This window comes from Suricata suricatta, chromosome 1 (genome assembly GCF_006229205.1).
Source record: "Suricata suricatta isolate VVHF042 chromosome 1, meerkat_22Aug2017_6uvM2_HiC, whole genome shotgun sequence".
Classification (NCBI taxonomy): Eukaryota; Metazoa; Chordata; class Mammalia; order Carnivora; family Herpestidae; genus Suricata; species Suricata suricatta.
In genome coordinates, this window is record NC_043700.1 from 155998708 (window position 1) to 156021991 (window position 23284).

General features: G+C 38.5%; 1 protein-coding gene across 4 annotated transcripts in view; it reads left to right on the forward strand.

The window, feature by feature from the left end:
- The window catches only part of CORIN (corin, serine peptidase), a 256347-nt gene that overhangs the window by 200962 nt on the left and 32101 nt on the right, over window positions 1-23284 (forward strand). For all 4 annotated transcript variants that reach the window (XM_029946248.1, XM_029946227.1, XM_029946242.1 and 1 more), the window contains 3 exons: window positions 5898-6011; window positions 7851-7961; window positions 10043-10172. In XM_029946248.1, the coding sequence (XP_029802108.1) occupies window positions 5898-6011; window positions 7851-7961; window positions 10043-10172 (355 nt within the window). The remainder of the gene's footprint in view (window positions 1-5897; window positions 6012-7850; window positions 7962-10042; window positions 10173-23284) is intronic.

The window sequence follows — 23284 nt, forward strand, 5'->3', positions numbered from 1 at the left end:
TATATATATACAATGGAGTATTACATGGCAATGAGAAAGAATGAAATCTGGCCATTTGTAGGAAAGTGGATGGACCTTGAGGATGTCATGCTAAGCAAAATAAGTTAGGCAGAGAAGGACAGATACCACATGTTTGTACTCATAGGTCTAACAGGAGAAACCTAATGGAGGACTATGGGGAGGGGAAGAGGGAAAGAGAGTTGGGGAGAGAGAGGGACGCAAAACCCGAGAGACTATTGAATACTGAAAACTAACCCAGGGTTGAAGGGGGAGGGGGAGGGGGAAAGGGAGTGGTGGTAATGGAGGAGGGCACTTGTGGGGAAGAGCACTGGGTGTTATATGGAAACCAATTTGACAATAAACTAAAAAATTAAATTAAAAATGAATAAAAAAACAACAGCAAGACTTAGTTGTTTATAAAACAATTGATGTGTTGGAAATTTATTTTGTGTCACTTTGGCAAATCTGCAGAAGGAAAACATGGTAGCTGAGGCTGTTTATAAATATGCTTTTAAAATACAGACTTCCCGGGGCACCTGGGTGGCTCAGTCAGTTGAGTGTCCGGCTTTAGCTCAGGTCATGGTCTCACGGTTTGTGGGTTGGAGCCCTGCATCAGGCTCTGTGCTGACAACTAGCTCAGAGCCTGGAGCCTACTTCTGATTTTGCATCTCCCCCTCTCTCTCTGACCCTCCCCTGCTCACGCTGTGTCTCTCTTAACCTTAAAAAATATATTAAAAAATACAGACTTCCCCCTGCTATCCAGAAGTAGCGCATTCATGTAAAACCTTTATCCACAAGTAGAGCATTCGTATAAAAACTTTCATAAGCCAGAAGTATGTGAAGTGAAGAAGCAATTACCATTGATTTATGCAGAAAACATTTTGAGTGTACCCAGACCCTAAAAATATCCTCCCTTAGGCTTTCTGATACCTACCACACCTTGCTAGTGGATGTACAAAATAAGACAAAGCAGAGATGCTCACAAACGTCAGGGCTATGGTGGCTTGATGCGGAGATGCTGAGTGTAGTTCCCGGGGAAGGAGCGTGGGGGCGCTACTCGCTGCTCGGTGTGCACGATGCCTGTGTAAAGTCTTGCTGCAAAACCAATGCTGAAGCTTTTTTTCACTCACTGAAGATATTTTCCTATGTTCATATTTCGCTGTTTTTTGTGACAGCAAAAATCCTGTTCCGATTTCATTTGGTCAGTAAAAACAGTTGCTAATGTAGGTCTTTCATAAAAGTGAAGTGGCATGTTGTGAACTTTGGAAAAGTTGAGGGTACCTGTATATGCGTTAGACTCTAGCAATGACCAATGCTGCTCTGAAGCATTATCTGCTCTAGTGGCAAATTTTTGGTAAAGTTGTTTGGATTGTGTAATTGCTAATGTAAACAACCATTGAAAACACTGCCAATATTAGAGATGTTTTCAGCCACTGTTTGGAAGAATTAGGCAAATCTGAACACATCGTTCCAGAACTGCTCCACCGGAGGGAAGCCTGAAAAGTGGGAGCGATTTATAGTCACTCCTGTGTCAGTCCAGAAGTAAGTCATTGTCTTAGAGGTTGATGCTTTGTCATTAATCAAACATACATTATATGGATGGAACTGTCTGTTAAAGTAGGAACTTGATGAAATAAGTTGATTTTCAACATAACCTTTTCCAAGCACTGATATGTAAACAATGAAGAAAAAGGTGAAGATCTGGGCCAAGAAATGAACAGGAATGGCATAAAAGAAAGGTGAGCTGAGGGAAATAACAATGGATTACGTTTCTGGGCTTTGCCTTCATGAATAGATTTGAGTTTGTTTCCTCAGTTTCCTCACCTACAAAAGGTAGAGAACGCGCACTTTATCCTCCAGAACTTGGAATGCTTATTCTATGCCTTTATCTGCTCCTCAGAAGGCAATAACCAAGCACCCATCTGCCACGGTACTGGCACATCTGGGTGGCAAACTCCCCTCAAAGGTGACCCTGGGGATCTCCCTTGAGGGAAGGAGTCCTGTCTTTGGTCCCTAACAGACCAAGGTCTTGTTTACGGCAGAGGAGATGAAGCTAGCATGTATATATACATATATATTTAAATTTTATTATTTTGAGAGAGAGGGAGAGAGAGCAGGGGAGGAACAGAGAGAGAGGGAGAGAGAGACTCTCAAGCAGGCTCCAGGCTGCCAGCTCAGAGTCCAATGTGGGGCTTGATCTCATGAACCTTGAGACTATGACCAGAACCAAGATCAAGAGTCAGATGTTCAACCAACTGACCCACCCAGGTGCCCCTCCCTGAAGATATGTTTTATTTCTTACAGCTCAAATTAGCAGGCCTAATGAGCTGACCTACTCACCTTATATTTGCCTGGGAGATTCTTCCAATACAGGAAGCATCTGCTTTAAGATGTTTGCCGCCTTTACCTGCGATGACAACTTTTTTGGTAGAGAGAGAAAAAATGGTGCCCAAGTTCAGGTGGGACCTGCCTCTGGCAGGGACACCTGCTGCTTCACAGAGTTTTTGTGAAATGAGAGCTAGAGTAAGCAAACAACCGAGCACAAACCTCAGCATGCTTAGGGCAAAGAAACATCCGGTTTTCCTGGGACCGAAAGAGGGTTTGGGAATGAGGGCCAATTTGTGCTCAGAACAGGCAGGTCTTGGGTAAGTTGGGATGGGCTGGTCACTTTGGCCACACACCAGGGTCTCCATTGTCATTCTCTCTCTGGTGGTGGTTATCATTCTGACATAAACGATTATTTGGTTTCATAACCTGAAACTCCATTAAACATACCACCCCATCCATATCTTTTTAAAAATTTTTTATGTTTATTTATTTATTTATAAATATTTTTAATGTTTATTTACTTTTGAGAGAGAGAGAGACAGAGTGTGAGTGGAGGAGGGGCAGAGTGAGAGAGAGAGAGAGAGAGAGAGAGAGAGAGAGAGAGAGAGATGCAGAATCTGAGGCAGGCTCCAGGCTCTGAGCTGTCAACACAGAGCCCGACGCAGGGCTCGAATCCACGGACTATGAGATCATGACCTGAGCTGAAGTCGAATGCTTAACTGACTGAGCCCCAATGTTTATTTATTTTTGAAAGAGAAAGAGAAGACAGAGCATGAGCCGGGGAGGGGCAGAGAGAGATGGGGACAGAATCAGAAGCAGCTTCAGGCTCTGAGCTGTCAGCACAGAGCCCGAGCCAGGGCTTGAACCCACGAATCGTGAGATCATGACCTGAGCTGAAGTCAGATGCTTAGCCGACTGAACCACTCAGCGCCCCATATGTCTTTAATTTTTAGTGGAGTCACACTTTTTTCATTTTAAAGCATATATTTAAGACATAATTACACCAAAAACATCACTTTAAAGAGAGGCTTTTTATTTTTTGCAAAATAATACTATCTTTCATATGACTAATGTCTTGACCACTTCATCCTACTTCATTTATGCTCATCATAACTCCACAAAAGAGGTATTAGGCCACACAAACTTTTATGAGAAAAGAGAAGATACAGAACGGTAAGTTAATGCTTAGGGAGTACTCATTTAATCTGTGTAGCAATCCTATGTAGCAGACTTTATTACTACTATTTTAGAGATAATTGAAACGGAGGTTCAGAGAGGTTAAGTAACCTATTCAAAGTCACACATCTAGGAAATTGGAGCTAGGATTCAAATTGCTTTCTACTCCTTACCCCTTGTATTGTACACTCTCATTTTACAGAGGACTTCAGCTTGCACCTAGATCCCAACTGGATCTTCCTCTATAAGGCTGTGATTTGGAACATTTGATTTATTTTCTCTAAATCTCATTTTCCTCACTTATGAAACAATGATCATCACACTGACCTACTGATATTGTGGCATTATTATAAGAATTAAAACTGGGGAGCCAGGGTCACTCAGTTGGTTGATCATCTGAGTCTTGATTTCAGCTCAGGTCATGATCCCACAGTTGTGGGACTGAGCCCCGTGTTGGGCTCCATGCTCAGCATGGAGCATGCTTGAGATTTGCTGTCTCTCTCTTTCTCTAAAAAAAAGAAATAAAGAAATTTGAACACTAAATGATTTTTAAAAGTGATTATTTATTATGCATATATATATATAGTGGATAGTGAATTCCATATTATTATTATTATCACTATTAAGAATGCAGGCTTTATTTATGTCCCAGAAAATCTATTTCTGTGGTCTTTCATCAGCCCATTCCAAAGGTTCACATTCTCTGGACTTTTAAGAAGGGTACCTTGTAAATAATCAGAAAGGCTCATGCTGTTTTCTTTGATCCTCTGTTAGCAAGTGGTGATGTTTGTAATGAGACTGATGAGGCTGTTATTGTCAGAACACTCCAGATGATGTCTGTATCCTCTGCTAGCTGAAACTCCATAATATACCCACGAGTTCACAGAATAGACCTCTCTAGGCCTAAGACTGTTCCAACTAGTGAAACAGCCTCACTGTTTATTTCCTATTGTTCTGAATGATGAAACACTTTAAATCTAATTTTAGCTTGTAATAAAAATTTTGTCTTCTAGTGACTTATTTTGATAACTGTTTTCAGTGGGAATTTTGATAAAACCAGATTTTTTTTTTCTTACGGTGGATTCCAAGAAACCTGAGTCAATCACCCACAAAATTTCTCTGACTTGTTGGTAGTAGGTCAAACGGGAAATAGCATCTTTTAAGAAAGTTCATATTTGATCACTGCTTTGCATTTCACTCTCCTTAAACCATATTGTCTTTTTCTGGCAAGGGAAGAGACTTTTTGTTCCTTACGTGAAATCAACTTCCATTTAAAATGCACGTGTGTTGACGGCCTGCCGAGGGCGTGCGCTATGGTGACATGGGGGGGGGTGGTGCGGTGTGTGGGGAAGCCAAAGATGGATGGCATGTGGACTCCTCCTTCATGCACCTCACAGCCTGGTAAGGACCATGGATCCCACCGGAGTGACAAGAACATATTAGACTCTTGATCTGTTTTAGCAGATACATGAAATGCACTGCCTTTGAGGCAAATGGCATTTGTTAAATTCATCGCAAGTTCTTGCTATTAAATAGGTAAATTACAGTTCAAGCGAATGGTCCTGATCTTGTGGAAATGACGATCATTTCTCATATTAATTGATGAAGTTGACATCCTTAGATCTCTTAGACTATGTTACTGAGGTGACAGCTCTCATACCTGGCTCTTAAATTCATTTTGTAGGTATTTGGCATAGGAGGTGCCACTTACTAAACACACAGATGGCCTTTCCATTTATTGACTGAAGTTACATTTTAAGATAATATGCATCGAAATCACTAGGTTTTGGGTATTTACTTAAAGCATAACATCGTTTCATAGACGAGTCTAATGCGTTGGCAAATCGACTCAGAAGGCAAGAAGAACAGCTAAAGATGAGCGTCAGTGTATAGCTCCTATTCTATTTGTTCCCCCATTTCCCGTGTGTCACTTATGATCTTCTCTTAGGAAAGCTGGCCTGTTTATATGGCACTGTGGAAGTTATTGAGTATTTCTACCTTCAAAATCACAGTTTTCATAGTATACAGAAGTCAAGCCTTTTAAAAGAATGTTTGTTTATTTATTTATTTATTTATTTATTTAGAGAGTGAGCATGTGAGTTGGGGAGGGGCAGAGAGAGAGGGAGAGAGAGAATCCCAAGCAGGCTCCGTGCTGTCAGCTCAGAGCCCTACGCAGGGCTCCATCTCACCACCCATGAAATCATCACCTGAGCCAAAATCTAGAGTTAGACACTTATCTGACTCAGCCACCCAGGTGCCCCCAGAAGTCAAGACTTTAAGAAGAAAGAAGTCATGACTTTGTGCTATAATTTTTCTACATTGCTTGATCAAATCCATCATTATTTTTTTTTATCTCCACGTCTATTGCAAATAACCTTTTCTTCTGTCTTCAGGCTGTAAAGAGAGAGATCTTTGGGAATGTCCATCCGGTAAACAATGTTTAAAGCACACAGTCATCTGTGATGGGTTCCCAGACTGCCCTGATGCCATGGATGAGAAAAACTGTTGTAAGTGCTTACCTTGAATTGGCTAACACAACCTTTTTTTTAATGTTAAATACTGATTATCACTCACTTTGAATATAAACTAGAAACTGGAAATATATATCAAAAGCTTTTAGTATGTTGAGATCTTTTGAACAAATCTCCACTTATAAAAATATATGTGAGAACATAATCAAACATGTATAAGCATGTATGAATTATATGCACAGTGATAGTATTCTAGTATTATTTAAAACACCCCAACTATCCAAAAAGAGTGGGCATAAAATACAACCCTAAAATGCAATAATATGCAAACATTAAAAATCAAATGGAAAGAATAATTCCTCCTGGGTTCATTCCATGTGATTAGGTGAATAAAATAAAATGTAAAGTATTATATGCACTATTGTCCTGAATTTTTAAAGTGCTGATATTTACATAAAGGAAAAGATCAGAAAGTCACAAGAAACAGTTTAAAATTCTTATCACTGGGTGGTGGGATTGTTAAGTGTTTTTGCTTTTCTGTCTTTTCTACATTTTCTAAATGAATGGTCACTACTTTTAGATCCAGAAAGAAAATTATCCCTCAAGGTATTTCCCTTGCTAGTAACAGAAAGCCCAACTCAGGCTGACTTAAACAGTGAAGACTTACTTTATTTTATTTTATTTATTTTATTATCATATGTATCACATATGCCCTGTATTATCATTTTAAAAGTCAAGTACAAGATGGATTTTTGAGGCTAGATGTGGGAGTTCAGCACCTCTTCTGTGATTCTTTTAGTTCAGCTTGACTTCAGACTAGGTCTATGAGAGTCAAAACATGGCTGCCAAGAGTACCTGGGATGCCATGCTTTCTTGATCACATCCGTGGGAAGGAGTGATGATGACCTTGCCCTCATCTCTGGAATATCACTTAAGGATTCATTCAGACTGGCCAGCTTTGAGCAAGGTTCCAGCTAGCAATCAGGGGTCTTTGTGTGGATTAGAAAAGACACCGCCTAAATAGCTGGATTGCAAAATGAAGCACCTCTCAGGGAGAACCAATTAGAAAAAGATGCTGTTTCCTTCAGGCTCCACCTGCCAGGCTGGGACGCAAGATCTGGCCAGCAGGGTTTGGGTAGGAACTATCTTGGAAAGCACAACCCAGCAAATGATAGCCCAAAACTCTGATCTTGAGTCCCATGCTTTCTGTTGGACTAATAACTGTATTCAGAAAAAAAAAAAAACAGTTGTAGCTAGAAAATGCCATGTCCCACTTACACTACTCAGGATCTTCTGGAGCCATGGGAACTTGAAAAAAAAATCAGGCTGTCTTAAACACAGAGAAAGAAAGGAAATGGATGTTAGGCAGGCAATCAGGGAGTGTCACTATGATTTTAAAAACCCAACAGATTTAGTATGTGATTCAGAGAGTCATTTAATCGTAGGGATTTTTAAAGAATAAACATTATCCATATAAATGAATAGAGCTGCTTTCCATCTTGTGGTCACTTCATTTTGCTCATCCCCACTGCTTGGCTCATACTTCAGATTTTAACCCTGTTCTCTCAATATTTGGAATTTCTGCTGCTCTGGGTACCACTTTTTCAAACCTGGTATTAGATGTAGATAATTTAGTCACGTGGAGATGGTAGTGTTGTTTAAATGCTCGTTATTTGTATGGAGAGGCATCTATAATGGGAGTTTTTTACCAATTCTATTATTCTGTCCCAATATTTTTTTGGAGCCTGAGTGACCATAGCTTTTCTTCCTTCCACGCTTCTGCTGACAGGTGATGATAATGTGCATGTTAATGATAATCATACTGAAACATTCTGAAATGTTCCTATCATCTCACTTCTTGTTCCCCAATACCAGCATTTTGCCAAGACGATGAACTCGAATGTGCAAACCACGACTGTGTGTCCCGTGAGCGTTGGTGTGATGGTGAAGCCGACTGCTTGGACAGTTCTGATGAGTGGGACTGTGGTGAGCCGCGTGTTTCTGCCATTGGCTGCCCACTGGAACACCTATCAGCTATTTAAGCTTAATACATCCTAAGTCACTTCACAGAATTTACTGACCAATTTCATCTGTTTTGTTACACTATGATAAAAGCTTGGAGTAGTGATTCATAGGTGTTATTTCTAACTCATGGAACATTTCCCCCTAAGTTATTTTTCTATTTGAAATGTCTATATTATATGTAACAACATTTGGGTTTAAATTATTATGACCATATAACTGCTAGAATACAAATTTAAACTCTATTATCACCCAGCTTCAACAATTATTAATACCTGTCATTCTTATATTGTTGACACCTCCTGGAATAGGTTAATAGAGTGGGTCTTTCACATAAACAGACATTTCTCCGAAGAATACATACAAATGGCTAAGGGCATGAAAAGATGCTCAACATCACTCATCATCAAGGAAATACAGATCAAAACCACAATGAGATACTACCTTACACCTGTCAGAATGGCTTCAATTAACAACTCAGGAACCAACAGATGTTGGCAAGGATGCAGAGAAAGTGGAACCCTCTTACACTGTTGGTGGGGATGTAAACTGGTGCATTCACAGTGGAAAACAGTGTGGAAGTTCTTCAAAAAGTTAAAAATAGAACTACCCTACAATCCAGCAATTGTACTACTAGGTATTTACCCAAAGGATACAAAAGTACTGATTCAAAGGGGCACATTCACCCCAATGTTTATAGCAGCATTATCAATAATAACCAAATTATAGAAAGAGCCCAAATGTCCATTAACTGATGAATGGATAAAGAAGATATATGTATTGTAGATACATATACAATGGAGTATTACTTGGCAATCAAAAACAATGAAATCTTGCCATTTGCAATAATGTGGTTGGAGTGAGAATATGTTATGCTAAATGAAATACATCAATTAGGAAAAGACAAATACTGTATGATTTCATTCGTATGTGGAGTTTAAGCAACAAAACAGATGACCATAGGGGAAGGGAAGGAAAATTAAAATAATAAGAAAACAGAGAGGGAGACGAACCATAAGAGACTCTTAATGATAGAGAACAAACGGTTGATGGAGGGGAGGCGGTGGGGGGGATGGGCTAAGTGGGTGACGGGCATTAAGGAGGGCACTTCTTGTGATGAGCACTGAGTGTTGTATGTAAGTGATGAATCACTAGCTTCTACTCCTAAAACAAATACTACACTGTATGTTAACTAAGTTGAATTTAAATAATATCTTGGAAGAAAAAAAATTTAAATACGGATGGAAAATCCAACCAAATATATTCAAAATTTTAAAATAAATTATTATTAATTATTTTTAAAAAGTGGGTCTTCATCTTCCCTATACTCTTGCTCCAGATCCAAAGGAAATAGATATCTAACTATATAGCTCCTTACATGGACGGGACCTGAAGGCATCTCCCACCAGCATCCAGCATTGCCATTTGTAATCTTGAGTTTGACTAATTCTCTTGTTCCACACTCTTCATCCTTCCATTCACTGGGCTCTTATTTCAGTCCTTTGCATCATCTGGCCACATCATGATCATTATTTGTGCTGTGATTAATTGCATAGTATGTCACAAGTAATCTATAGCATAGGAAGTAGAGAGGATGCTCTATTATAAAATAGGAATTAGAGCGTATACCAGATTAGTCCTAACTGAACATCACTTACGTACCCTTGCCTCCTCACATACTTTATTGAAAGGAAATGATGAAAGTGACAGCTAACTCCTGATAGTTGTGCAAATCATTGTATAAACTCATGGGATGGAGTGCTGCCTCTGGTGGTCTTGTAAGTCATAAAGAAAAGTTAAGAACTGCCCATCTCTTTCACTAGAGCCTGTGGTTTCTAGAAGGCAGAGACCATTGCTAATTTACTTTTCGCAGTCTTCCACAACACTGAGAGCAGTGCTAACACACACAAGCACTCACCATGTGGTTCTTAATTAAAAGAATGAAAACCAAACTCAAGTAAAGCAAAAGCATGTAAAGTTAGCATTTGGTTTCCTGAGCAGAAATGTTTCTCATTAGGGTTTTCCCTTTCTTTTTTTCTCCTCAGTGACCCTCTCTAAAAATGTGAGCTCCCCTTCATTCCTGACGGCTCACAGATCTGCCAAAGAACACCATGTGTGTGCGGATGGCTGGCAGGAGACGTTGAGTCAGCTGGCCTGCAAGCAGATGGGTTTAGGGTAAGGTCAGTAGTTTGTAGCACTGATGAATTTCTCGGAGGGCTTCGTGGAGTTGGCAATAACGTCTTCCTTATGAATGCAGAGTGAGTTAGTGCTCTCACATAGAGCCTCCAGAGCACGGGAAATGAATCAGGTGAGAGGACCATATTTAATCTCAGTCACCTGCTCTGAAGAGGCTGGGGTGAAAAGTGTCTTTGATGAAGCCTCCTGCTAGTAAAAGCAGTAATTGTGTTATAACAACTTCTGAAAGGAAACGCTTTCAGTATTTGTAAAAGCATTAAGATGATTTCCTCCAAGCAACATGGGTGGGGAAATCTTGAGGTTTTTTTCCCAAGAGTTTATTGAAAATCTTTTTAAGCAACACACATTTTTTAATAAGTCAAGAAATAGAACTTAAGGTTGATGGTGTTTCTGTTTGCCCTCAGTGATAATTCCAGAAACATAAATCAGGAAATAGTTCACCATTTTTCTCCTTAGTAGAATGAAAAGACACTAACTCTGTCTTTGAAAAAAAAAAAAGACTGAAACCCATACTTTGAAAGTTGGATACTTGCTGTGGGGTTTTATTTTTTCAGTTCTGTTGGGGATGGAAAGCAATAATGGAGGGTCTTAGATGTATATGTGAGTATATGTATTCACATACTTTTTTTCATTTTTATCCTTGATGTATGTGAGATTTGGAGGTAAATGTGTAAAAGATGGAAATAAAAGATAAAAGAGTTTTAAAATTCTAGAATAAAAAATTGAGTATATGTCATTTCCTAGGATTCTGCCGAACAAACTTGATACCATGTTTCAATAATGAGCTATGAATTATGGGACAGAAATGAGCAGCCCATTTTTGTTAGCTCAGTTTGAAGAATGACATAAATCCCAGTATCTTCAGCCTAGTATTCCCATGTAAAGTCTTACATCTTTGGAAAGTTGAGTAACTGATGCTAATACATAAGAAAGAACCTTCAACTTTGCCAGAGTGGAAAAATTATATCCATCAAGATCCATTAAATTATACTTCATTTTCACCACATCCTTACAGTGTCTAATGAAATGGGATGTGACTGTGATGAGAGATCAATGGAAAGCCTTTTGAATGAGCTTTATTCTCCTCTCATCAACACACAGGTTATTTCTTAATATGAAAATTTGATTATGTAATGATTGATAACTCTGTCGAGAGTTCTGAGGAAAAGTTGCAACTGCAAAGGTTTTGCCAGCAGAAAAATGCTTCCGACAGGCCACCCTGTTCTATCATAAATAGAAGGGATCTTGTTTTAAATATTCTCTTTGATATTTCTTGGAATTTTTTGTATATTGGATTTATATTTTTTTATTCTTATGAAATACACATAACGGCTCACCATCCTAACCATTTTAAAGGGTAAATTCTTTGGTACTTAGTGTATTCACAATGCTATGCAACCATCTCCATTATCTGGCTTCTTTCACTTAGCATCGTGTTTTCATGCCACTATGGATCAGCATTTCATTACTGTTTATGGCTGAAAAATATTACATTGCATGGATCCGCCACATTTTTAAATCTGTACATCCAACAAGGCACATTTTGGTGGTTTCCACCTTTGGTTATTGTATGCATATTGGATTTTTAAAAAACTTCTTATGGTATTTTCTTCATTTCCTTAAAATAGTGGGAAAATGTTGTTTCAATATATTAGATATTTAAAATCTAAAAAGATGCTTATATTTTCTTTTAAGATATCTTTATTTCACAGAAAGGCTAGGAAAATCTGAGAGAGCAGTGTGGCCAGAAACCATAACCATTATTTGAGTGAGTTAATGGATAAGTAGTGGTAAGTCTTCAAAATAAGTGAGTAGGAAGGATACACTTCGTATTTTTGTACTTTCTTACTGCCTTCAGGGGTGCTCTTCAGTTTTCTTGGGTGGATCTTGAATTGACAGAAATCTAGAGAGCCAGGCTGGGGCAGGAATGAAGACAATGGGCAAGATGAGGCTATTCATTCTTGAGGTAGGAATTGGCTACGTTGGAATCTGCTCTGTCCCCACTGTCCCTGGAGATCAGCAGCTGTGCTGTGAATTCACAGTTCTGCCAAGGATGCCTCAAACTCAAAGTAACCCTGCACCTTGAGTCATTTCCTCTAGATTCAAAGTCCCTACAGCAAGGTCTGTCTGGCCATAACTAGTCATTGACCTACACCCCAGCTGCCAGAGAGGGTGAAAACATTATAGCTGACCTCCTTAAGCTTCCGGGGTTCAGTAGGTCTGCCTTTATACCTTCAAACATGCTTTATACCAAAAACTTGAAATTTAAAACACAACCCCAACTAGTTCTATTCAGTATCTCTTTCCTAGTGTGTTTTGTTTTGTTTTATTTTGTTTGTTTTTGAGTATCTGCTTATGGGCCTTGAACTGGAGTAGGCATTGTGTGGAGGATGCAAAGGTGAAAACATCATCAAAGAACTTACCATGTAGTGGGGAAGACACATGAGGAAAAATCCTAGAACATAAAGTTGCTGGAAAAAACTTCCAGACTTTTTGTCATCTGAGAATGGTTATGTACAGCATAGCACATGGCATACCTAATAAAGTATGTAAGAAAAATATTCAAGTCTAATATTGTCTTGATATTATAATATACATTTTTTAAGTCATTTATTTAGTCATTCAGGAAACATTTATAGAGAATAGCATTGTAGTGTAGTGTCCCAAACTAATATACATTAACTCCAAATTGAGTGGGGGAGGTACATGTCGGAGCTAGTTTATAAAAATGTAGGTCTACACCAAATTACATGTTTTGTGGGGCTTCTATTGAAATATTTTCATAATGGAGACAATTGGTGAAAAAACACCTGCACTTGGAGTTCTTCAGACCCAAATTACGCATTCTGTGTCTAAAGGCACACATGCTAAGCTCTCAACCAAGTGCTTGCCCCAATGAGAAGATTGAGAGTTCTTTGCTAAATCTGCACAACTTTTTACCCACATCTGCAGATATCTTGAGTTCACTCCAGCCTGGAAGTATGATGACTATTCAATTAGACAAGGATATAAATCAACTCCTAATTCTCATGACAGTACATTGACTTTGCTACCTACACACCCAGTATTAAAAACATATGTACATTTATTTAATCAACAATACAAATCAGAATTTAGACTGCCCTCTAATACTTGCCAAATGTTCAGTTGAGACATCTGGTATTTGAGAAAGTTGGTCTAAGTGAGAATGTGATTCTTTGCGTCTCTTGGCTTCATAAGCTTTATCTCCATATAAAACCAGATCATCTGGAAATAGGCTGTTCTATTTTGACAAAAATTCCTTTATTGGATTAGTGGCAATTTGATTTTATGCCCTAATGTTTTAGAGTTGGTCAATAGAAACAATATGCTTCCAAAGAATATTTCTTTGTCTTGGACAAAACCACAAAGATAGCCTCAATTATATTACCTAACAGTCCCTGATAAAAAAAATTTACATTGAAATCTTTTTCCTGAAGTGTACTTCCAGGGAAAAGCTTCTAACTTCAGATTTCATTTGATATATAAATATGGTTTGGTATTGGTTGACTTCCATGAAGCTCAAAGACAGACTGAATCCTCTGTGGTAGTAGATCTAGCCCAGGTTGCTGGTCCTGTACAAGTAAACCACAGAAAAGAAGCTTGAAACCTTATGTTTTTTTTTTTTAAGATTTTATTTATTTATTTATTTATTTGAGAGAGAGAGGAGACCACGTGAGCAGGGGAGGGTCAGAGAGAGAAGGAGTCACAGGATCTGAAGACAGGCTCCAGGCTCTGAGCTAGCTGTCAGCACAGAACCTGACGCAGGGCTCAAACCCACGAACCGTGAGATCGTGACCTGAGCTGAAGCCGGATGCTTAACCGACTGAACCACCCAGGCGCCCCTGTTCTTTTTTTTATATAGTACAATTCATATACCATAAAATTCACTCTTTAAAAGTATACAATTCAGTCATTTTTAATATATTCACAATATTGTTCAGTCATCACCACTGATTCCTTAACATTGCATCACTTGGAAAAGAAATACCATGTCTCTTGGCAGTCACTCCCCGTTTCTCCTCCCTAAACCCCCTGACAGACACGAATTTACTTTCTGCTTCTAGAGACTTGCCTATTTCATGCATTTCTTAAAAACAGAATTATATAATATGTGCCTTTTTTGTCTGTTTTCTTTCACTTAGCATAATGTTTTCAAGGTTTATTCATGTTTTATAATATGTATCAGTGCTTCATGCCTGTCTATGGCTGAGTAATATTCCATTGTGTAGATATACCCACATTTTGATTATCCATTCATCAATTGATGGATATTTGAGTTGTTTCCCTTTTCTCTTAGCTCTTATTAGAATGTTGCTAAGAACATTAATGAGAAGTTTTGTGTGAATGTATGTTTTCAGTTTCTCTTGGGTGTATACTAAGGACTAAAATTACTAGATGAATTTTTAATTTTTTGAAGAACTGCCAAACTGTCTTCCAAAAAGGCTGCACCACATTATACTCCCACCAGCAATGCATGAGGGTTCCAATTTATCCATATTCATGTCAACACTGGTTATTATTCACTTTTTATTATGGCCATTTTATGACTAAAAGGTATCACTCTTGTTGTAATGGAGAATATGTTGTAGGAAACCAAGGGTAAGGACAGTAAGACTAGTTAGGAGGCCATTGAAGTAATCCAAGAAAGACATTTGGGTGAATCAGATCAGAATGGTAGCAGAGAACCTGGCAGTTTGGTCCTGAATATATTTTACAAAGTGGAGTCAACAGGACTCCCTGACAGATTGGATGTTGATTGGAGATGGAGAAGAATCACGAAAGAGAAAGAAAGAGAAGAGTCAAGAATTACTGAAAGGTTTTGTTTTTTTTGGCTTGAGCAACTGGAAAGATGGTATTGTAGTAAGCTGAGATGGGGAACACTGTAGATGGAGCAGGTCTGAGGAGAAAGATAAGTTCTGTTTTGGGCTTGTGAAATTTGGGATGTCTATTAGACACCCGAATGGACTCAAGTCTGGAGTTTAAAGGTTTTTTATTTTTAAGTTTTACTTATTTGTGTGTGTGTGTGTGTGTGTGTGTGTGTGTGTGTGTGTGAGAGAGAGAGAGAGAGAGAGAGAGAGAGAGAGAGAGAGAGAGAGAGAGAGAGAGAGAATACAAATTGGGAAGGGGCAGAGAGAGAGAGGGAGACAGAGGATCCAAAGCAGGTTCTGTGCTGACAGCAAGCAGAGAGTCCAATGTGGAGATCTAACTCACGAACCATGAGATCATGACCTCTACTGAAGTCTAATGTTTACCTGACTGAACCACCCAGGTGCCCCTCAAGTCTGGAGTTTATTAGAGAGGTTTGCACTGGAGCTATATATTTGAAAGTCACCTGGATACAGACAATATAAATTTATGAGACTAGTGACATAATCAAGAGAGCGAGTTTATGTATTTATTTTTTAAGTTTTCCTAATGTTTATTTTTGAAAGAGAGAGAAAGAGGCAGAGAGAGAGAAGAAGACACAGAATCCAAAAGCAAGCTCCAGGCTCTGAGCTGTCAGCACAGAGCCTGATGCAAGGCTCAAACTCATGAATAGCAAGATCATGACCTGAGCTGAAGTCAGATGTTTAACTGACTGAGTCACCCAGGTGCCCCAAGAGTGAGTTTAGATAGAGAAGATAAGAAGACCAAGGGCTAAGCCCTAACATTAAAAGTGGGGGGGGCGGGAAGAAGAGAAGTAGTAAAGCCAGGGGAGATGAGAGAGAACAACCCAGGGGTAGGAAGATATGATACACTGGAAACCAAGAGAAGAAAGTATATCAAGGCAGAAGCAATGGTCAGTTGTATTAAAAGCTGCTGACAAGTCAAATAAAATAAGGACTAAAAACTGACTTTTGGTATCAGCAATGTGCATGTCATTGGCATGAGTAGGTTTAGTGGAGTGAGTGGAGCAAAAACTTAAGGTACAGTGAAAGGAGAGAAATAAAAGATAGTATAGAACTTTTTTGAGGGATTTTGTTGTAAAGAAGAGCAAAAAAATGTGAGCAGTGATTGGTAGGGGAATCAGCGTTAGGAAACATTTGGTGCTTTCATTCCCTGGGAGGCACTCAGTATCCCATAGATAAATTATTAATAAGGACCTACCTACCATAGTAAGAACATCATGTTCAAGTGCTATTGAATGTTTGCATTCCTCCAAATTTGTATGTTAATTCCTAATGTCAAATGTAATTGTATTAGGAGTTGGGGCCTTTGGGAAGTACTTAGGTCATGAGTGCGGGGCCCACATGAATGGAATTAATGTCCTTGTGAAAGAAACCCCAGAGAGCTCCCTCATCTATTCCACCATGTGATGACATGGCAAGATGATGGCCATCTATAAACAAGGAAGTGGGCGTTTTCCATACATCAAATCTGCCAAGACATTGATCTTGGATTTCTCAACTTCCAGAATTGTGGGAAATAAATTTCTGTTGTTTATAAGTCACCCAGTCTATGGTAATTTGTTATAGAAGACTGAATAGATTAAGGCAGAAATAAATAATTTCTGTGGAAAAATCTTTCATTTCACATATTTTTTTAACCAAATATATTTGGACTATTTGCCCCAATTAGTGGACTCACCATAACATAGTTCATCTTTCTTTGACTTTGTATCCCTTTCTATGCTCCTTCTTTGTCAAGACTGACTTGTCCTTTATCCATGTTCCCTGGGCACATTCTTTCCTTCTTCTGTGACTTTGTTCTAAATGTCCCTACATTTCCTATCCAAATTCTTAAGCCCTCACTTAAGCCCCATGACTTCTGTGAGGACATTCTCATCTGCATGAGCTTTTTTCTCTCTATACTTTCTGTGGTACATAAGAATTGGTAGTGCATAATTTCCCTCTTAATTCTACAATGCCATACACCATTTTTATTTTTATTTTTTTATTCTTTATCTTCTTTCCCAGAGAGCTTATACAAAATAATAATGGCTAATCTTAATTGTGTGCCAGGCCACTCCAAGTCCTTGATATGTATTTACTCAATTTTTCCACATATAATCTTGCAATAGACGTATGTAGCATTATTATTTCTACTTTACGTATGAGGAAACTGAGGCTTAGATCAAGGAACTTTACTAGGTCACAGAAATATATGGTGCGAGGATGCAAGTCCAAGCAAAGTCAAAGGGGCTTCTTGGGGAATAGATAGATCCTCTGTAGCACCTGGTTATTCACTAAACATGACCTGATTGATGTAGCCAACCAGCTTCTTAAACAGAAATCCCTTTTAGTATCACTTTACCTGAGATGATCTTTATCATTGGAGCATTTTTTTAAAGTTTATTTATTTATTTGGAGAGAGAGAGATAGCAAATGCAAGCGGAGGAGGAGCAGAGAGAGAGGGAGAGAGAGAATCCCAAGCAGACTCTATGCTGTCAGTGTGGAGCCCAGTGCAGGGCTGGATCGCATGAATCTGAGCCAAAATCAAGAGTTGGCCACCGAACTGACTGAGCCACCGAGGTGCCTGAATTGTGGCATTTTTTAAGTAGATAATGATGAGGAGGTATGGCAGCACAGAAGATTCATCACGCATGCAGGACAACAATGTAAGTGTTTTTCAATTTTTGAAAAGCCACTTGTAGTAATAAGTAGATGGTAGGCACATTCTGAGTGGAAGTTAGCTGAAGCAAATCCATAAAGAGTTACTTTCTTTCACACAGCAGCTTCACGTTTTTTCTGGCACACATGGAGCTTGGGCACAGGGAACTAAATCCTACACATTTCCAAGAAGCTGGTTAAGTGACTGCCTGGGAGAGAAGAGAATCAGATAGTCCGGTGTGTGAGTGTATGTTTCCCTGGAATGTGCTATTTTGGGGTGAGGTGGAAGAATGATTTCCTGGAAAAGTGTTGTATCATAAAGGAAGTAAAAGTGTTCTTTAAGTTCTTCCATGAGACTACTGGGTATGAGGCTTTCATAAACAAAGCAAGGTAAGGCTATTAGTTGTCTTGAGAGCATTTCTGTATGATCACTAACAGCAGGCTCTGCCAAAAAATTAGATATTTGTTAGCAAACTGAATCCCAAACTGTGTGAGTTGAGTTAATGAATATTTTATGGAATGAAAAGGAAACTTCTCAGTGGTATAAAGAAATTCACCATTATTAATTAGAATGGAACTCTGTGGGTTTCTGAATTAATCAGATTGTCTTTTACTCTCTTACATTCCATTTTTTGGTGAAAAGTTTATCATTGAAAAATAGACTCATATCCTGATTTTTAAAATCAAAGATGGTTCTCTAGAATTAAGTATTGTCAAGACTCAGCTTTTAGCCAAAAATACCAGGGCTGATGTGAGCCCGAAGATTCGAGGACGGAAGGAATGAATCTCCATAATGTGTCTGCAGGACTTGGATTCCCCAGTCATCATAATGCATATAGCATTGCCACTGGACATAAATATGAGTGAGTTCAGGGAAGTTAAAAATATGATTTACAATAATCCTTCAGTAATTGACCAAAGAGGCCTGTGTTCTTTCTGTTAGAAGTTCTTACATGGCAGCTTACTCATTTTGGAACTTTTACCAGAAGGCTCCTGGTGACAACTATCTTTAGATCTGTTATCTTTTTCATATTGTCTTTCAAACTTCCTGCAGTTTGGCTGGCTTTTACCTCCAAGACAGGACTGACAGCAATGACATTATCTGCTTGTTGAACCACTGGTCTTCCCTTATTATTTATACAGTTTGGGCTCAAAATCCAAATCTTAACTCTGTTCTGTAAGACACTGGCCACTTCCTCCCTCTCTTTTCTAGCACTCTCCACTTGTCTACTGAACTTTAGACACAATAACCTTATTACTGATGTTCAAACTGCAAACTCATTTCCTCCTCAGGGGCTTTGCCCTCATTATTCTTCCTGCTTGGATTGCTGATCTCTGGACCTTTACATGATCACCTCCATCTCATCATTCATGTCTCAGTTTGTACATCAAACACTTAGGCCTTTGTTAGCAACCCTAGTTGAAGCAGCTTTCACCCACACCAAGTCACTGCTTATTTTGCTTTCTTCAAAGCACAGAATCAGAAATCATTTTTACCACGTTTGTTATTTGTTTCTTTCACTAAAATAATAGCCCCTTGAGGAAGGGACTCCGACTAACTACAACACCATTGTTGTCTCCAATTCCATTCCACCTTATCAACCCCCAAGTCATCAGTTTTAGCCTCTGTCCATTTGACTACATCATTTGTTTAAATTCTACCAGGATAATGTTCCTTCTGAGATCCAACTCATCTTACTGCAATATCAGCTCGAACACTCACTGGTTATCCCAGTGTTTCATTTCTGAACTTAAGTCAAATCTAATTTCTACCCAATTTTTTTAACCCTTCTTACAACTTCTAAAAATTAACAAAGGAACATGTGGAATCTTGACTCTGAAGCGTAATTATCTTTTAACTGAAAATTTTCAATTAAAGTCACTTGTAGCAGGGGTGCCTGGATGGCCGAGTCAGTTAAGCATCTGACTTGGGCTCAGGCCATGATCTCACAGTTTGTGGGTTCGAGTCCCATATCAGGCTCTGTGCTGGCAGCTCAGAGCCTGCTTCAGATTCTGTGTCTCCCTCTCTCTCTACCCCTCCCCTGCTTACACTCTCTCTCCATCTCAAAAATAAATAAACATTAAAAAAAGTTTTAAGTCACTTGTAGCAGACATTATGTTGCTCACTATATCCCTTCCTTTGGGGGACTTGCTTCACTCCTCATTCTATCCTTGGGATCCAGATGGCAGCTGCCATCTTTGTACATGAACCTTTATACATGGTGGAGGGGGAAGTACCTAACCCAAGCTGAACCAATCAAAGGACTTGACTTTCAGATCACAGTGATTGGGTTTGGGATACTTAAAGTTCTTCAACAAGATTTGTTTTAGGTTGAGCTGGAAGAAGAGACTTCTTTCCTTTTCCATCACAAAGATGAATGAATTTGAGTTTAGAAGGGCAGGCAGCCTGTCCTCTGATTTGTGGAAAAGTCATGTGTAGACAATAAAGCCACCCTCACATCACCTCCTGCTGCTTCTCACAGAAGGAAGTGGCGATGAGAGGTGGAAGGTCCTGAGGGCTCTTGGTTCTCTGCCACCAGCTTTTCTGAAAAACATCCACATCTCTTTAGTGATTGATTACATTTTTAGTTTTTCATACTCAGATATTCCAGTGGTATTTTAGGGACTAAAATCCTGATGTTTTGTTTTGTTTGTATAAAACTAGTAACTGAATAGAATTTATATATATATTTAAATCCCTAAAGTTTGAATTATTTTATCTCATATCCAGAGGCATAGTATGTCTTGAATAAAGGGGTCTTTTCTATACTTCTCTAATTTTCAAGAGGAGGAAGAAATGGGCACTTGACAAAGCAAGACTTCTATTAGAAAAATTAATTATACTCTGGTTCACAGTCTTTCTGAAGTAGTGGAATAAAAAAGTGGCATATTGTAGTTGAAACTGGTAATCTCTACTTTTGTATTGATCAACTGCAAAGTGAAGACAAAGAGGAAACACTTTCTCTGAAACTAAACTCAAGTTGTTCTCAATAAAATGTTGAGTCTGTTTCTTAAAAATAATTTAAAACGTTTTTTCCAAAAGGTTATCTACAAGTTATCAAAAAAAGAAATGGAATTTTCTGGACCTAAAATAGCCCAAAGGACCAAAGGAAAGAGTTGGACTAGTGTAGATTCTTTTTTTTTTTTTTAATAATTTCTTTTTTAATGTTTATTTATAGCTGAGAGAGGAAGAAAGAGAGACAGTGCATGAGCCAGAGAGGGGCAGAAAGAGACAGAGACAAAATCTGAAGCAGGCTCCAGGCTCTGAGCTATCAGCACAGAGCCTGATGCAGAACTCAGATTCACAAGCTGTGAGATCATGACCTGAGCTGAGGTTGAATGCCCAACCAACTAAGCCACTCAAGTGCCCTGGACTAGTGTAGATCTGAAAGAGGTAGATACTTTTGCTTAAAAGTATACTTACCACTTGACACCATGTACTCTATTTGCTTCATAAGATTGAATTTTAAAAATGATCAAATGACATTTTAATTAAAAAATTTTATGATAGGTTAATTTTTTTCACTTTTAATGACATGTTTATTTTAAACAATACTTTTTAAAATTAATTTTATTTTATTTTACTATTTTTTTAACTGGAGAGAGAGTGCACACACATGCAAGAAGAAGAAAGGGACAGAGGGAGAGAGAATCTGATGCACCCAGGCACCCCATATTAATTTTATTTTCTGATTTATACTAGAATAATGTATTTTTAATAGTTGTATTTTATAAGCTTATATTTTACTTCATGTTATAATTTTATATCTTTAGATAAGTATGAATTAAATACCTAGTTTCATTGATGCTTAAATTTTATGAAATACCAATACTGTGATTTAATTCAAATTCATAACATTCTCCTCTCTTTGGTTTGGGATAGTTTTTGTCACTTAGACCCATACAGTTCTTATACCCTACCTCTGAGACAGGTAAATGAATAAAATTATATGTTTTTTTAGTTAGGATTTCAACAGAAATATTTTTAGAAATACTAAGTTTACTGGAAAAAGTAACTCAGACTTTATGTTGTCCTTTAAACATTTCTACCAGTGGGAGCCTTTCCTGTATAATTCATAAGCTGAACTAACTAACCAGACAAATGCCTCTATAGTAATACTCATTCCTGCTTTGTTTTAAACCTATTGTGCCTTTTTGTCAAAATTTCCAGGTCATCCTTCTACTTGACAAAATAAGTTAACTAGTTTTTAAATAACATATCTAGTCTCTAGGAACCAAACAGAAATAATATGACAGGGTTCAAGAAAATATTTTTGAATTCAGAGAGCTGAATGTTTCATGGACATATTCCAAGTTCTGAAAAGGATATTTAGAATAGCAAATAAAATATTTTGTCTACTATACTAGGCATTTATTTCAAGATCAACTGTTAGTATTGAAGTTGAAAACTCAGATTATTTTTCCCTGGAAGTAGCCACAATTTCTGCTACTGAAATGTGTAACATTTCTAGATAATTCCTCCTCTGTTCTCTTGCTGCCAAAAGCGAAGATGTCCTTGGTTGCTGGGAATTTGTGCTGACCTTCACTTTTCAAGTAAGCAACCCCAACATAAGGATAGCACATGCATTAAGTGCATTATTACCGAACACCAAGTGTCTTGAGCGTGGAAGGACAGGTCAAACAATCTAAAGATCGAGTTGCTCACCTAAGCCTTGAAATGTATCAATGTGTCATTCCTTTCAGAATGTCAGGAGGTTTTAGAATTCTGGAGAAGTTCTATCTTCTCATTTTGGGGACAGAGGAAGAATTATACAATATATATGAGCATATATATATATATATATATATACACACACACACATACATACATATATGTCTTATGGCCGCACAATTCAGGAAGCAATGTTGGAAATCCTTTTGCTTTTCTGTGTAGTACTGCCTCTAGACCCTGAGTGGAGGGGCCTTGCCCTAGGCACCATGATTTAGAACAGTGGTTCTCCACCAGGTTTAACTTTGCCCCTTAAGGGGCACTTGGAAATGTCTGTAAGACCTTTAAATTATCAGTCCCAGGGTGGCTATTAGCATCAAGTGGGTAGAAGCCAGGGATGATGCTAAACATCCTAGAGAGCAGAGGACAGCTCCACACAGTGAATAATTATCTGTATAAAATGTCAATAGTGCCAAAGATAAGAAACCCTGACATAGAGGGAACTCTCTGGCCCCAGCCATGCCTCACCCATGGGGCAAGGAGTGATGCCCATCTGGAGCCTGGTCTGCTATCTAAAGCATGTTTTAAACGTGTGGTCCCAGACCAGCAGTGGCAGAATCACCTGGGATCTCGTTAGAAAGGTAGCCTTTGCGACCACATCTCAGACTTACTGAATCAGGGAACCTGGAAATGGGGCCAATGAGCTTTGTTGTAACATGTCTTCCAGGAGCTGCTGATGAATGCAAGGTTTGAAAACCCCTATTCCAAGGAGTCCCAAATCCTTTATTTTGAACCTAAAAGATATGTGTGTCAAGATGGGAAAATAGAAACAAGTGAACCTAGGGGAAGGAAAGGAAAAATAAAATAAGGTA